The sequence below is a fragment of the Corvus hawaiiensis genome, chromosome 31 (genome assembly GCF_020740725.1).
Source record: "Corvus hawaiiensis isolate bCorHaw1 chromosome 31, bCorHaw1.pri.cur, whole genome shotgun sequence".
NCBI classification, from domain to species: Eukaryota; Metazoa; Chordata; class Aves; order Passeriformes; family Corvidae; genus Corvus; species Corvus hawaiiensis.
In genome coordinates, this window is record NC_063243.1 from 1,602,993 (window position 1) to 1,616,004 (window position 13,012).

The 13,012-nt window shown below is 57.5% G+C and overlaps 1 protein-coding gene across 1 annotated transcript; it reads left to right on the forward strand.

The window, feature by feature from the left end:
• Positions 1-2,441: 2,441 nt before the first annotated feature.
• LOC125318726 (zinc finger protein 154-like) lies at positions 2,442-6,186 on the forward strand. The gene is made up of 3 exons (XM_048289662.1): positions 2,442-2,453; positions 3,220-3,318; positions 5,686-6,186. The coding sequence occupies exons 1-3, from the start codon at positions 2,442-2,444 to the stop codon at positions 6,184-6,186; spliced, it is 612 nt and encodes a 203-aa protein (XP_048145619.1).
• The last annotated feature ends 6,826 nt before the right edge of the window (positions 6,187-13,012 follow it).

Sequence of the window (13,012 nt, forward strand, 5' to 3'; positions counted from 1 at the left end):
GCTCGGTTCTGGCGGGGCTCGGGGCTGGCTGCGGGCGGAGGGGGCGGCAGGGGGCTGTGGCGGGTTCGTTGTGCCGTGTGGGCGCCGTGTTCGCCCTGGCGTGAGGGCGCTGCGGGAGCGGCTGCCCGCGGTCTCCTTCCCGCTGCTGCCTCGGCAGGAGCCGGTGCCGGAGCAGCGCTGGCTCGTCCCGGCTGCTGTGGGTAGGACAGAGGTGGCTGCCCCGTGGCCGGCAGTGTGCGGGAAAGTTCCCGTGGCCAGAGGTTTGTGTCCCCAGAGGAGCCGGAGGAGTCGTGTAAAAGTAACTTTATTCGTGGACAAAGGGAGAGGCCACGGGGCATTTCCCGTGGGGTCTGTCCAAGTGTTGGAGGACGCAGCCTCCTTTTTATGCCGATTTGCCCGGCCGCATCTCCGTGTCCCTTTCCGCAGTGGCTGAGGTCCTTGGAAGGTACAGACTTCCCGATCCGCCTGCTGCATGTGCCCCTTAATGTGCCCCCCCACTTTGTATAACATCCGATATTCGTGGCTCTGTTAAGTTTTATTTCCTTTGTTCTCTGTTTCCCCACTTTTCCTTTGTCATCTCTTTGCCAAGAGCACTTTGAGTCTTTTAATTTTCCATTACCTGCTGGTCCTTCTGCTGGAAGAGAATCTGATGGCATCCCAGGGTGAAATGTGGCATTGCTCATGGGAGTGGATTGGTGGGTGAGAAGGTCAGGAGCTGGAGCTGTGTGCTTGGTTATGATTTGGAGGACAGCTTGTAATCTAATGATGCATTGAAATGATCAGTGGGTTCTCTGGCACCTGGTATGAATTTGTTTGGGTTCCCAGGGGCTGCTCCATGGTGTTGTAGGATTTGTTCTGGTGGCCGTTCATCTTTTCCTTATTTTTGGGCACTCCCAAAAAGGCTAGGGATGCATCAATTGACCGCTTTTCTCTGATTAAATCATCACATCCTTGGATTCCCAAGTGATTTCGCTGACCTTGTGTCAGCAAAAGCAGCCCAGTGGTCAAACCCACCCTGTATAACACAGGCAGTGCCAGCAGATGTTGGAGTGAGGAGAGGGATGATTCCCCCCCGCTTTTGTGAGTGAAGTTCTCCCAACATTCTCCGTTTGCTGTTTTCCTTTGCAGCTTCAGGGATTTCTGTTGCAGAGTCAGAGATGCTCAGTGTGGGCTCTGCCTTTAGCGATGCAAATTCCGTCAGTGCAGGGAGGCAGAGCTTGGGGTGAGGGGCAGAGGGAATCAGCCCAATTCCTGTGGCAGGCAAGGAGAGCCTGGGACATTGTGCACACTTCCCGCAGCAGAGTTAATTTGCATTTCTAAAGCTCCTCTGCTGGCTGCCTGGAGGGAAGCTTCTCCTCCAGGGCAGCCATCAGGTGAATCAGAAGTACCTCTCCCCCCTCCCCAAAAAGCGGCTTTTTTGTTTCTTTCCTTATTTTTTTCAACCAATATTCTATGAACTTTTCAGGAGTTAAAGGGTCAGTTTTAAAGCTCTTCCAGTTTTGTAAAATGTAACCTAAAGGTGGACATCGAAAAACTCATTCCAAAATTCTGCCATCACTAACAGCCACGCACACACATACACAAAAAAACCTCCAAAGCAATAAAGATTTTTGCTGCTTCTTCCCCTAAGACTAAAACTTGACTCTCACACCCCTGGCCCAGACCAAACTGACAATATCAAGGTAGGATTATTAAGAAAAATCATTCTAATGCTGTATCTTTGACACCGAAACTGTGGGAAGAACAAAAACTCTCCAAAGACCTTTTTAGTGTTAAGGGTCAAGGCATTACTTTATTCTGGCCAGGATGTGCAACAGAAATCATTTCATGCACACATAGCCCAGGTGTGCAGAGAAAATCATTCCATGCCACACGAGTTTTACTCAATTTTTCCTCAACTTTAAGCAGTCTAAACCCATAGAAATCCGTCGGTTTAATGTTCATTGGTTCCAAGTTGGGTAGTTCTTAGTATTTGGTTTCCTATTGGCCCCGGATTGCTTGGCCTCTGATGTTAATTAGGTGCACACTCCTTGATTTCCTTCTCAGCCTTTTCCAGAGCAGGGGTCTCCAGCTGTGCCGGGGGCAGTGTCTGGGGTAGCTGTTCCTTGATGTTTGCTGATGGGCGTTGATGTTTTGTTGATGGGCGTTATCTTTTGGGTATCTTTTGGGCTCTTCCCAGTCTGTTGAGATGTTAAGCTCATCTCTGTTGAGAGGTGTAACATCCCTTAAAGTCCCAAGGCAGGGTCTGTGCCAGCCGAACTTCCTGTGGAAGAGATTTCACAAGAGACAGGATTCTGGCCACAGACTGCTTGAAACAGACATCCCTGGTCTCCACCCCCCAGTAGGTCGGGAATTACTGGGGTGAGGAATTGCAAACATCAATTCCAGGGGAGATAATTGAATATCTGCCTTGGGTCTGGCTCTTCTTCTTGCCAAAGCCAATGGCAGAAGCCGTACCCGTGGCATCTTGGTTTCTCTCAGCAGCTTCAGAAGGTGTTTCTTTAATTCCCCATTCATTCTTTCCACCCGACCTGAGCTCTGGGGTTGCCAGGGTGTTTGGAGGTGCCACTGTGTTCCTAAAGCAGCCAGAACGGCCTGAAGGATCTTTCCTGTAAAATGAGTTCCCCTGCCTGAGTCTATTTTCTGGGAGGGCCAGGGCAGGAGGCTCAGTTAATCTGCTTTTGTGGCCTTGAAAATTGTGCTTTCCTTCTGGTGTCCATGGTGGGGTTTCTTGGCTGGCAGGAGAGGAGTGTTGTAGGGAGAGATGCCTGGCTCCAGAAGCGCTGCCTTTAGCAGGGCCTCAGTAAGAGGCTGTAACCCCTTCCTTGCCTCCCTTGGATCAGGGTATTGCTTTTAGACACCACTTGTCCTGGATGCTTCAGAGGAATTTGGAGAGGCTCCATATCTGATTTTGCCTATTTCCCTGGGGCTGCCCACACTTCTGGGTTCCCTTCAGCAGAGGCCTTGGCAGACATTTGACACCAAGGTACAGCAGCATTAGCCTCTGTATCTCCTTTGACAATATGAATTTGCATTCCCACTTTAGCCACCAAATCCCTTCCCAGTAAATTACAATCTCAAATAGGAACAAACAGAAATTGATGTGTTTCAAACCCGTCTCCCACATCTACTAATAGTGGTTGAATAAAACACCCCTGCTCATCTTTCCCACTTATTGCCTGAATAATCAAGGAACTTCTTGACAATTTCCCCCCTTAGGTCTCAGATTCGGAGTGGATCGAGAGGCCCCTGTGTCCATCAGGAGCGGCCTCGTCTCGATCCAGAGGCGCCCTGAATGTTCTCAAGGGCTCTGGTGCGGTGGGTCCCTGGTGTGCTGGGAGCTCTGAGAGCCCTGACAATCCATGTCCATCAGGGGTGGACTTGCTGGTGCTGAGGGTGCTGCTGTCTGTGCTTGCAGTGTCCTTGTGGCCTGCAGCTGGAGCCCTGATTCCTTGGCAGGGGCTGTTTGGGTGGGCTCTGCCGTGCCGAGGAGGGCAATGCCTGTGCCAGGTGCTTGTGGCCGCCGCCGTCCCCTGGGTGCTGGGGCCCCCTTGGGCCCTGCGGTTCATCCCTGGGGGGCTGTAGAAACTCTGCCATGGCCTTTGCCTTCACCTTGGCCTTTTGCTCATCCCTTCTTGCATTCCCCTGCTGAGCCTTTCTGGCCAAGTGCTGCAGGGGCTTCTTGTGCCTCTCCTGCAGCCCCCTCAGTGCCTGTGGGTGCTCATCCTCTGACAGCTGCTGAGCTTTCTGCACAATCATTCGTTTCTCCAGTGACCCAAACAAGATCGTGGAGAGAAAATCCTGATCCTTCCACATCCCGCAGCCTCCTGGGGGCCGGGGGCCAGTGCCGGCCCTGCCCGGGGGGTGTTGGGGTCAGGCAGTGCCCGGCGCTGAGCCCCGGCTGCCCCACAGCCCCGGCCCGGCCCCGCAGCTCCCCACAGGCCCCCAGCCCGTGCTGCCCTGTCCTGCTGCTCCCCACCACAGAGAAACACCCTGAAATCCTGACCTCCTTGTTTCCCAGTCCTGGAAAGCAGGGATAGAAGAGATCTCGATCAGTTGGCAAATTCTGAGGATAAGATGGTGCTGAAAAGCATCCCAGTCCTCATTTTTTTCTCTTCCTCCTCTTTTCCATCTTCCTTTTCCTTTCTTACCACATAGATTCCTCCTGCTGCTGTTTGCCTTAACCATATTCCTGCACACTCCCTTCAACCAATCCTTTCCCAGCACACCAACACCATCCGTCCCCTGTTGCTGAGACCCCTTCTCGACTTCCCTTTTTACCCCTGCTGGGTGTCCATGTCCTTAAATACCTCTGGGAGAATGTGCAAACTGCCTCCACCTTGTCCCCTTTTGTATAGGAAACGATGTCCATGGTTGTGTTGAGGCTTTGTTGTTGTTCTGGAAGTTGAGGAATTGAGCAGGAGCTTGGCTGAGCAGCAGTGTGTGTCAATCAGTACCATTTTGTGGAGCTGATGGTTTGTGGTGTCACTTGCTTGTGTCCAAGTCGGTGTGGCTGTGTCCGAGCAGATTGAGAGCATGTGTTTGTAGGGAGGCGTTGCTGTTGTTCCTTGGCTGGGGGTGCCCGGTTTTCGGGCCATCCCCCCTGGAGCAGGGTGTCCCCCCTTGGTGCAGGCGCGGCCCTCAGGCAGCGCTCAGCCAATCAGAAGGCGCGGCGCTGGTGAGTCAGCAGTTGCCAGGCAGAGCCGCAGCGCCCGGCGCTCCCCAGCTGGAGCCCCCGTGTGGCCCGGCCTTGGCGCCCCCCGCGAGGGGAATTTGGGGAGGTGGGAGGGGGGGAGCGCCAAGGCCGGGCCGGCCCGTGCTGTGCTGGCAGAAGTGGCTGCGGCGGGGGCCGAGTGCGGGCAGGAGCGGCCGAGAGCCCAGCGCTGCCGCAGCCCGAGCTGCCGCAGCTGCATCCCTGCTGGTGCTGTGGGATGCGAGAGCTCTGGGGGGCAGAGCGAGCCAGGGGTGGGTGCTGGGCCTGGGGGGAGGAGGAGAAAGGCTGGAGGAGCAGGGCTGGAGAGCAGAATGGTGAAAGGATGGACGTGGGAGCAGCAGGTGGGATTCAGCAGGAGAAGGAGTAGTGTGAGGAAGAGGAGTGTGAGGAAGAGTAGGGACACAGGAGGAGGAGGAGGAGCAGGAAGAGGAGGCACCGCAAGGTTCCAGCACTCGCTGTATCTGCAGCCTCCCCCCAGCCCCAGGAGCGTTGCCCCCCCCCATCCAGCAGGTGATCAGGGAGGGGGATCCACGATTTTCCCGTGGGTGAATCTTGGTGTTTCTGAGGTTTCTTGGGCTCCATGTTGGTGCTTGGTTTTTTTGTGGGGTTTTTGTGGTTTTTTTGTGGGGGCTGAATGTTTATATTTTGGAGCGGTTTTTTTTCTGAATCTTGGTGTTTTTGAGGTTTTTACAGACACAAGATGTCTGGTGATAGACTCGGTCAGGAGGAACCCCCAGCCCATGGTGCTCACCCCTTATTTCTCCCCCCAATCCAGGATTTGTCATTCCCAAGGCGTGGCCGGATGGAGGAGGAGGAAAAGCCCCGGAGATGCCGCACGGAGATGCCGCACGAGGAGGGGCTGCAAACGCAGCCCAGAGAGATCCAAGGAGGAAAGAGCCCCCCTGTGCCGGGAAGGCGGCCGGAGATCCAGGGGGAGCTTGGAGCTGGGGGAGAAGGCTCAGGGTGGGGAGAAGCCCCACAAGTGCTTGGAATGTGGGATGGGCTTCAGATGGAGCTCCAGCCTGATCCAGCACCAGAGGATCCACTCTGGGGAGAGGCCCTATGAGTGTGGGGAATGTGGGAAGGGCTTCTCCAGCATCTCCCACCTGATCCGGCACCAGGTGGTCCACACCAGGGAACGGCCCTATGAGTGCTTGGATTGTTGGAAGAGCTTCAGGCACAGCTCCACCCTGAGAAAGCACCAGCGCACCCACACTGGGGAGAGGCCCTACGAGTGTTCTGAGTGTGGGAAGAGGTTTCCGACCAGCTCCCACCTCCTCGTACATCAGCGCATTCACACGGATGAGAGGCCCTTCCGCTGCCCCGACTGCGGGAAGGGCTTCAAACGCAACTCCCACCTCGTCAGCCACCGGCGCATCCACACCGGGGAGAGGCCCTACGAGTGTCCTGAGTGTGGGAAGAGCTTCTCCAGGAGCTCTACCTTGACCCGACACCAACGGAGGCACCGCTAAGGGAAGCCCTGTGAGCGCCCCGAGTGCGGGAAGAGCTTCGTGCGCTGCTCCAGCTCCATCCCCCGTGGGAGGATCGGCGTTGGATGATCCCCAGTGACCCCCGTTGGGCAGAGCCCTGGTGACCCCCGTTCCGGGTGATCCCCGCTGGGTGGGGGGAAGGTGTTGGAGAGATTTCTTTGCCTTCTCCTTGTGCTGCTGTGATTTGGTTGGGAATAAATTCCCTCCGTGTGCCCAGGCTGGGTCTGGTGTGCCCGTTCCAGTTGAAAGGGTTCAAATCATTGTACCTGTGCAAATATAAGATACAGGATAAAAGTTAAGCAAATATTGGCCACAAGCTTAAGGCACAGAATGTAACTTGGCAAGAAATGGGGAACAAAAGTTGCAGAAATGAGAAACAAACTTGCTGAGACCTGAGTGAGAAACTGCTGAAGCAGCCAACAAGAGACTGCGCCTGCCTAGGAAAGAAAGGTGCAAAGTGCAAAGCGAGGAAGACTGTGGCACCTGGGGAGGTGATGGGGGTCAGGAGGAATTTTTATTACCTCCCCGAGTAGGAACCCATTTCCACTCCCCTTCATCCCCCAGGTCTCCTCCCTCAGCCTGATGGTGAGAAGCATGGGAGTGCTCTGACTGCTGGGGGGCTTCTCTCAGGGCTGGAAGCGTGAAACTCCACCAGTCTATTTCCCTTTCCCTTTCTCTAATGCTCCTTAGTCTTTCCACTTCCTCCTTAAGCTCGGCCACCAGGGAAAGGAGTTCGTTCACTGCTCACACCTCAGGCAGACTCTTTGACAGCGTCCCCCGGTGCTACTGCCAGGCTCAAACACTCCTCACAGGAAGGGGGCTGGACAGACGCGTCCTTCTGGGAGGGTTCTGTTTGCCTGGGTACACTTTTACTGGCTGGAGCTTTTGATCGTGTGAGGACCATTGCTGAAAAAACCCAACCAACCAAATCTCAACACAAAAACAAACTCAAAACTCCACGGGCAGGAGAACACCCGCAGCCCTGCCCTCGGAGACTGCCACGGCCCTGTTTGCCCGCTCCTGTTCCCCGCGCTCCCCAGAGCCCTTTTTGAATCCGAGCGCTGCTGGCCGGAGGAAACCCCGCCCTACTCGGGGGTGTCACCCCCTTTTCTCTGCCCACAGAGCTCCTGAGCCGCCGGCGGCCGCAGCCCCTCCCCGTGGCCTCGGGCCCGGCCGGGACCCCCTGCTCCATCCCCGCACTGATTTTGGGGGGGTCGTGTGTCCCCCCAGCCCCGCTGTCACTCTGCCCGCAGCCGGCTGCTTCCAGTGTTCCCAGTAAAGCTTCCCAGTTCGCCCCGGTCCCGTTTACTGGGGAGCAGTGGGGAGGGACCTGGGGGGCTGAGATTGGTGGGGGCAGAACCTGGGGATGGATTGAGAATGGGGACCCCCGTGTGTCCCCCCCCGTGTGTCCCCCCCCGTGTGTCCCCCCCATATCACACCACTCTGGGGGGGCTTTGGGAGGCAACTGAACCCCACCACGGCACCCAGTGAACCCCAAAAGGCTGCTGGTGGAGAGCTGCAGAGGAAGGAAGGCTGAGCAGGGAGCAGGACCTGGCTCCCCCAGCACGCTGCCCACCGAGATCCACCTGCACGCGGCCCCAGGGTGGATTCTGACATAAAGCGGGAGGTCAGACCCCTCCCCTCAGCCCTCCCCTCATCCCAGCTCACCCCAAGCTTTGGCCTGAGCAGCTCGTGAGGGGCGAGAACTGGCCTCGGGCTCCCAACCCAGAGCAGACCCCAGCCCGTCTCCTTCTGGGGGCCGGGCTCTGCACCCCTGAGCTCCCCCAGCGCCCGGAGGTGCCCCCCCGCCCTCCACTGCAGCTTCACGCTGCTGACAGGATGTGGCCCCTCCGAGGTGTCACCGTATCTCAGGTGACATCGCAGCGGGAGCCCAGAGAGCGCCGGAGCCTCTGCTCCCCCTCCGGCACCCCGAGCTGTGCCCCCCGAGCTGTGCGGCCCAGAGGGGCCCGGCCCCAGGCTGAGGGGCTGCTCAGCACCCCCTGCCCACCACGGGGACAGTCGCAGCAGTTTATTTGGGGGGATTTTCCCCCAGCTCTGCCCCTCTAAGGGGTCTCCCCAAGATCCAGCAGACATTGGAGTCTCCCTCCCGCCTGCCCGGGTGGTTTGGGGGTGCTGGGGGTGCCAGCACTGGGCACGGGGCTCGTTTTATCGGGGCTCTGGGTGACCCCGAGCTCGGCCCGGGCCTCTCAAACCCATCCGGGAGATTGTTCCCCCGCACGAGTCCCCCGACAGCTGTCGGGGCTGTCCCCGTGTCCCCATGGCCGCACTCACACGAGCAGCCCCAGCGCCACCGCGGCCTCTCCGAGCAGGAGATTCCCGGTCCAGCCGGCCCCGAGCGCCACGCGGTGCCACCGAGGACAGCCCGGAGCTGCAGGGGACAGAGGTGACCGGAGATCGCCCAGCCCCGCACCCAGCGGGCCGGAACTCTGCAGATTTGGGCTGTTTGTCCCCAAAAGCAGCTCCGAGCCCGGCAGCCCCCAGGGTTCAAACGTTGGTGGATTTTCCCAGCCGCAGGAATCCAATATTTTAGTCAGTGGCTGGACTTTGTGATCTTCGAGGTCTTTTCCAACCTCAACAGTTCTGATTCTCCCACTGGATTTTCTCCATAAGGAAACCGAAACTGGAGCCAGCAGGAAGAAGCACGAGGCACAAGGAGCGGTGGAAGGAAACAAAGCAGGAACCCCCACAAGCGCAGGGAAGATGGACCAGGAGCATCGAGACTCGGATCAGGGTGTCTGAAGGCACCAACAACCCTTCAGCATCCCAGCTCTCCTTCGAGCAGCGGAATTGGGGCAGATTTGGGGCTTTTGCTCTGAGCATGGACCCTTTGGAAGAACCAGCCCCTGGAAATCACGTTTGGTGTGGAGCTCAGTTTTCCCAGTTCAGCCTCTCCACGCAGGGATGAGGCTCAAAGGGCCGCGCTGGGCGATGCCAGGGCTTAAAAGTCTTCCTGCAAAGCCGAGCTTTGATCCCGGCAGGGCTGGGCCGAAGCGGCCGCACGGGGAGGAGGAGGAGGGAGGTGGGAGAGCAGCCGGTGTTTAACCCCGCGGCAGCGAGTGCGAACGTGAGCACACCCGGTTCCCAGGGCGGGGAATCCCGGGGGAGAATTCCTGAGAGAAGGGATCCTGGGGGAGGAATCCCGGGGGAAGGAATGCCGGGGGAGGAATCCCGAGGGAAGTATCCCACGGGGAGGAATCCTGCGCGGGGGAATGCTGGGGGGCATTAATTGAGGAATTCATCCCGTTCAATTGAGCCGCAGTGAAGCGGTGCCCGGCGCACCAAGGAAACTCAAACACAAAAGCCCCGCCGGGATCCCAGCCCCGCACCCACCCCCCGCCAGTTCCTGTCCCCCACCAATCGGGGGGGTCCAGCGGACACGACCCCCAGTGCCTGCACCCTGCAGGGGTGGGGGGCTCCCCGCAGCCCCCGCTCGCCCCTCGGGCTAAGACCGTGTAGCCCTCCTCGCCCTCCATGGCTCGGCGGAGCCGGGGGCACAGGCTGGGGACGCGGGGTGGGGACGCGGGGTGGGGACACACAGGAGGGGACACGAAGCCACAGCACCTCTGAGCGCTGGCCCGGGGTGGGGGGTGAGTGGCAGCGGGACCGGAGCTTCCTGCCCCCACCGCAGCCCTGACACCCCAGGGAGGGACACCGAGGGGCTGGGGGGTGGTGGGATTTTGTCTCCAGAGGAAGGAAAATCGGGATATGGGGCAGCTTCCCACAGAGGAAAGGAGAAGGAGCTGTGGCAGGAGCTACTGCAAGAGAAAAACCCCTCCTCACCCCATAAAATGCTGAAAAGATCAGGAGGTTGGTCCTGATCTCTGAGAGGTGAGAATCAATAAAATATCATTGAAGGAGAAATAAAACGTTGAGAGTTGATCAACGAAAAGCCAGAGGTATCCAAAAATAGACACAAATTGTTCTGTGGAGCTCCCAGCCCAGGCTTTCCCAGCCCTGGGTATGGAGTGGCACCGGCTCAGCGGGAAGCCCTGGGACCTCATTTCTCCTACCCCCTAATTCAGAGCAATGTATTTGGCTAAGTAATTATTACTTAATCGCTGTTTAATTATCCCTGAGCTGCTTTGCTCCTCTACTATGCACAGGCCAGCACAGGCTCAGGGGCTGCAGGGCTGCCCTGTCCTGCCAGGGCTCTGTGCATCGCTTTGATTTCCTCCAAAAAGGGAAAATGGCCCCAAACCCCTTGGGCAGAGTGCAGGAGGAGAGGAGATTTTTGGTAGAAAACTCCCAAAGTCGTTTTTCCCCAGCTTAGGAAGGACAACCCAAACCAAGCAGAGGTGGGACCCCCCAGCAGCGCCTCTCTGCCGCCCCAGCTGAAGCCCTCGCTGGCTGCTCCAGGCTGGATGGGCAGACTGGGAGCACTGGGAAGGGGCCCCGGCTCGGGGCGCAGCCCCCGGGGCAGCCCCACGGCCCCATGGCAGCTCCAAGGCTCCGCCAGCCGGGATGGAACGTGGGAGGGGGAGCAGGGCAAGGGCCAGGGCTGTCGGTGCCCAGGGGACACAAGGGACAGCGAGGGCACTTCACAAGCATTTCATGCAGAAGTAACAGAATAATTGGGTGAACAACCACAACAACAACATTGGCCCTGTGAGTGCTGGTGGGGGTCACACAAGGCCATTTCATAGACTCACAGACTCCTCTGAGCTGGAAGGAACCCACAAGGATCGTGGAGTCCAACTCTAAAGGGAATGGCCCCTGTGGGGTCAAATCACAACCTTGGCATCACTGGCACACACAGAGGGGAAGGGGAACTCCTGGGAAGGAGAGAGGAGCGGCAGTGGGAGCTGCCCCGGCCCCTCGGGGGGACACACGCCCAGGGCTGCCCCGCACCCCGGGGCTCCTTCCCTGCGAGGCCCCGGGGCAGGGCTGCACCCCCAGCCCCACGAGCACCGAGCCCGGCCCAGGAGCCCCCCAGGCTCCCCTCTGCCACCCCACAGCCCCCACGGCCCCTCACTCACCATTTCCTCATCCTTGAGCACGGCCAGGGAGGCCCCGAGCTCGGAGCACCGAGCCTGACCCTGACACCCCAGGTCCCCTGATCCCTCGAGAGGAAGTCGCAGACCCCGCGGTACCCGACCCAGCCCTTGGGACAGGCCAGCAGCACCGGAGCCACAGGTGCAACTGGGGTAACTGGAGTTTTACCACAGCTTCCTGCTGGACAGCGAAGGGGAGAAGGTCCGAGGATCGCCCTGCACAGGGAGCGGGGACCCCGCTCTGCCCCGGGGGGCTGGGCCGAGGCAGCTGCCCCTCCCTTACCTGACTGCACAGCCAAGGCCGCCCCCAAAGCCAGGAGCAGGACCAGGAGCAGCAGAACCAGCAGCGTGACAGGGATGGGATCTGAACCACTCACCTGGAGCGGGAAAGAGCCACTGGAGGCACTGGCCAGGGCCAGGGGCCAGGGGCCAGGCTGTGGCAGGAGAACTGCCCAGGGCTGGGGGCAGCCGGGGGTGTTGGGCCCGGCCACTGCAAACCACGAGGCCTCTCCCAGAGCCCTGGGAACAGCCACAGCCCTGCCGGCCCTGGGCTCCTGGGCTGACACTGCCCCTCCCCACAGGCCACAGCGCTGGCCCTGCACTGTTGGGGAAGATGAAACAGGAAAGCCTTATGTTCCGGTTTGGCCAAATTTAGAAATATATATATATTCTGAGAGAAGGCAGAACCACCCCTCCCCCCACCAGGTTCGGGAAAAAAAAAATAAATTTTCCTCGAAGGAAAGTGAAGAAGATAAAACTATTTATTTAACAAGCACACGGGAAAGGAAAATAATGTTAAATGGTAAAATCTTTCGCTGTAGAGGAAAAACCTGGGAAAGTGTTCGAGTCCTCCCTTTGGTCTCCTCGGAGCTGGGGCTTGGCCCAGGGCCAGGCCCTCTGTGCCCGGTGGAAAGTCCTCCCGATGTGCTCTGATGTTACAGCAATCAGGCAGTCCAGTAGAAAAGGGAGAAAATCCGAAATTCCAGAGAAGGAAAAGTTCAGCTCTCAGCCTCTCTCCAGAGAACAAGGAACTGGAAAAAAACTGGCCAAAAACTGACTGGAAAAGCTGCCAGCCGGGTGCTTCCTCGCTCCCCCCTGCCCCAGCTGGAAAAAAACCCCTGCTATCTTTATGTGACCTTGAACAAGTTTCAAACTGCTTTGAGAAAGTTTTGCTCAGTTTTTCTTCCCCCTCTCAGGCTCAGTTCAGAGGCATAGAAAGGCCAATAATTAATTTCTGGGCATAGGCAGCGATATGGGATACACATCATAAGGTCACCCCAAGACATTCCACCCCTTATCCCATATTGTTGGCTCAATGTCCAAACTAAGATATTCTAATTCTCCACACACACATTAATACATAAACTTATATATATACACAGCTATGTACGAACAGTGACAGTGACACTCAGCAAGCAAGGGTATTCTGGCATTTCACACTACAGGTGGTTTTCACACAACAATCAGATCTCCCTGTGGTACACAACGTGTTGTGCCATCTTTCTGCATTACCCACCATGTGCAACCAGGTCCCTGAGCAAAGACAACCCCACGGATGGGTTTGTCTGTACTCGAGGCAGAATTTATCCACACAGTCTTTCCTAACAGACCTCTGACATGCACTACTGGGACCTTATCTCCATCTGTTGTATGCAGGGATTCAGATTGGGCTGGACCAGCTCTATTGGTGGAACCTCGGGTGTTAACTAACCAGGTGGCCTTTGCTAGATTCTGTTCCCAATTTTTGAAAGTTCCCCCACCCAGTGCCTTCAAAGTGGTTTTCAACAATCCATTGC